A 2,500-nucleotide genomic window follows, 5' to 3' on the forward strand; every position below is an offset into this window, starting at 1 on the left:
AAGAGGCCCACAAAATCACTCAGAGATGCCATGCAACAGTAATGCGGCCCGCTTAGAGGGAAAACCGGAGACTGTGTTTTGAATGCAGAGCGACACATCAGCTTTTAGTTGAGTTTAGTTTATTGGGTCTATTTTGTCAGGGACCGTGTACAGAAAACATTCACCTCAAACGAGAAGAGATGCTTTGCACCACAGTTACCTAACCAGCTGGTTTCTATCTGCGGTCTCGGACCCTTTAGTTATTATGGCCTCAAACTCTGGAATTTTCTGCCATATAACCCTGCTGAGCTATTGACAGTCTTGGCATTTAAAATTGGATCTCAGAATGCCCCGGTTCATTAGGCTGAGTCTTCTAGTTTAGATTTAGCGTGTTCTTAAGCGCTTAAGGCCTCCTTCCCTTCATCAGTTGACTTTGATTGCAGCTCAGCTGGTGGAGCAGGTAGATTAAAGTGCTACTAACATCGAGGTCATGTGATACATGTACCGTGATAAATATGTACGCTGATCTGGACAAGAGTGTCTGATAAATACTGTAAATGTAAATTTTGATATTGTCATCTGCTATTCTTCCGTTATTAAAAAAAAATAAAAAATACCAGTCAAATACAATTATTTGAATCTTTTTGTAAAGCACTTTGTAAAATTGTTTTTTAAAAAGGTGCCATATAAATAGAACGTATACTTTTTCTAATTGTTACATCCACAAATAAGACAGCAACACGAAATTAATCAAATTGATAACTGCCTTCACAGTTTGTAACATGAACTGTATATGCAGACTGTCCTAACTGACAGGCCGGTGGGAAAAGACTTGGAGTGTGAGCGGGCTGGGAGCGGTCCTCACGCTCATTCCTGTCACCATGCCGACTCCGGCTCCCGCTCCTCCCAGCGGACATCCCCCTCATCCTAATGGTAGAGGCTTTTGGCATTGCCTTTAACACATATGGATTTCTGAGGCTGCGAGTTCAACATTTGAAACATAAGCCATATTTCCAAGACCAGCATCTTTTATCACTGCACGATCTGTTCTTGTTGACATCAGGGATCTTTTCTTAAACAGGTTGGATATCACTGGCTAGGCAACTTGTCTCTTACTGCAATGGGTCCTCCTGAAAGAGTCCTTCATTTTGCAAAGTGGACCATTCTTTCCATAAATCCCCGACTCAAATACCAGCTCCAAATTCACATCAGCATGCTTGATCCCCGCGCAAGAGAACAATGGGTGCTTTTATTCTATCTCATAAAACCAGGCAATTCATTCTCATATTGTAGAATATATGATAGATGACACAGAGAGTTTCAGCCACTGAACCTCGGAACCCTGCGACAAGGCCTGCCAGAATCCTCTCCCAGGCTATTATGGCCATCGTCTGACAGTCACGACTTCGAACTTTTCCGGTATGAAAAAAAGCAGCGCGTTGCCGTGGATGTGCTTCCTCGAGGATTGCAGACACGGCGATCGTGGAATGATGGAACGTCCGCTAGCGCGCTGGCGACCTAACCCGTGACCGGCTGCGCAAAGTTGAGAGGATTTCGTCTATCGGCTGGCCATAATTGACAGGGTCTCATGGGTAAGAGAATGCGTGAGTCACCCGCCATCTGCCCCTTCCTGACTGACACACCCCTGCCAGGAGGAGCCTTCATGCCCAGGCTGTGATCGTCAGCCCTCCTCCAGTGTAGATGAATTTGTTCTGGACAGTTCTTTAGGATGACTAACTCTGGACCTATGTACCTTTCGTCTTTCCGAGCCTCCTTTATTAAATGTCTTTCACCCAGACTCTGAGTCACTAACTCTGAGTTGAGAGTTGAGAGTGTGTGTGTGTGTGTGTGTGTGTGAGTGTGAGTGTGTGTGTGTGTGTGTGTGTGTGTGTGTGGGTGTGTGTGTGTTTGAGTGTGTGTGTGTGTGGGTGTGTGTGTGGGTGTGAGTGTGTGTGGGGGTGTGTGTGTGTGTGTGTGTGTGTGTGTGTGTGTGTGTGTGTGTGTGTTTGAGTGTGTGTGTGTGTGTGTGTGTGTTTGAGTGTGTGTGTGTGTGTGTGTGTGTGTGTGTGTGTGTGAGTGTGTGTATGAGTGTGTGTGTGTGAGTCTGTGTGTGTGTGTGTGTGAGTGTGTGTGTGTGTGTGTGTGTACATTTCTGATCACCTCTCTTGCCTGGAGGAGTATGAGGAAGACATCACATAGAGCAGCCATTTCCCAGCATCGGAAAATTGGATTTCTAAATTCTTCATGGTTATGAGATTAAAGCGTCCACCAGCTGAATGGTCGCGGCCTTCCTCGCCCCCACCTTGTGGTCGAGCGCCCGGGAAGACAGTCCCCCCTCCGGGTGAGCTGGGGAGCAGGCCTACCTGTGTAAATCTCCGCCTCTGACGGGTCTTCGACGCGCTTGTGCTGGATGATGTAATCTGCCACTCTGTAGCCAATCAGAGGCTCAATGTCCACCCACTCCAGGGCCACCACTGTGCTGGAGGGCTCAAGGTGTGGCGCCAGCCTCAGCCTGCCGTAA

General features: G+C 47.2%; 1 protein-coding gene across 2 annotated transcripts in view; it reads right to left on the reverse strand.

Moving 5' to 3' along the window:
- The window catches only part of LOC113587152 (astrotactin-2), a 266,976-nt gene that overhangs the window by 33,784 nt on the left and 230,692 nt on the right, over window positions 1-2,500 (reverse strand). For both annotated transcript variants that reach the window (XM_035526959.1, XM_035526958.1), the window contains one exon: window positions 2,343-2,491. In XM_035526959.1, coding sequence (XP_035382852.1) covers window positions 2,343-2,491 — 149 coding nt within the window. The remainder of the gene's footprint in view (window positions 1-2,342; window positions 2,492-2,500) is intronic.

The sequence above is a fragment of the Electrophorus electricus genome, chromosome 6 (genome assembly GCF_013358815.1).
Source record: "Electrophorus electricus isolate fEleEle1 chromosome 6, fEleEle1.pri, whole genome shotgun sequence".
NCBI classification, from domain to species: Eukaryota; Metazoa; Chordata; class Actinopteri; order Gymnotiformes; family Gymnotidae; genus Electrophorus; species Electrophorus electricus.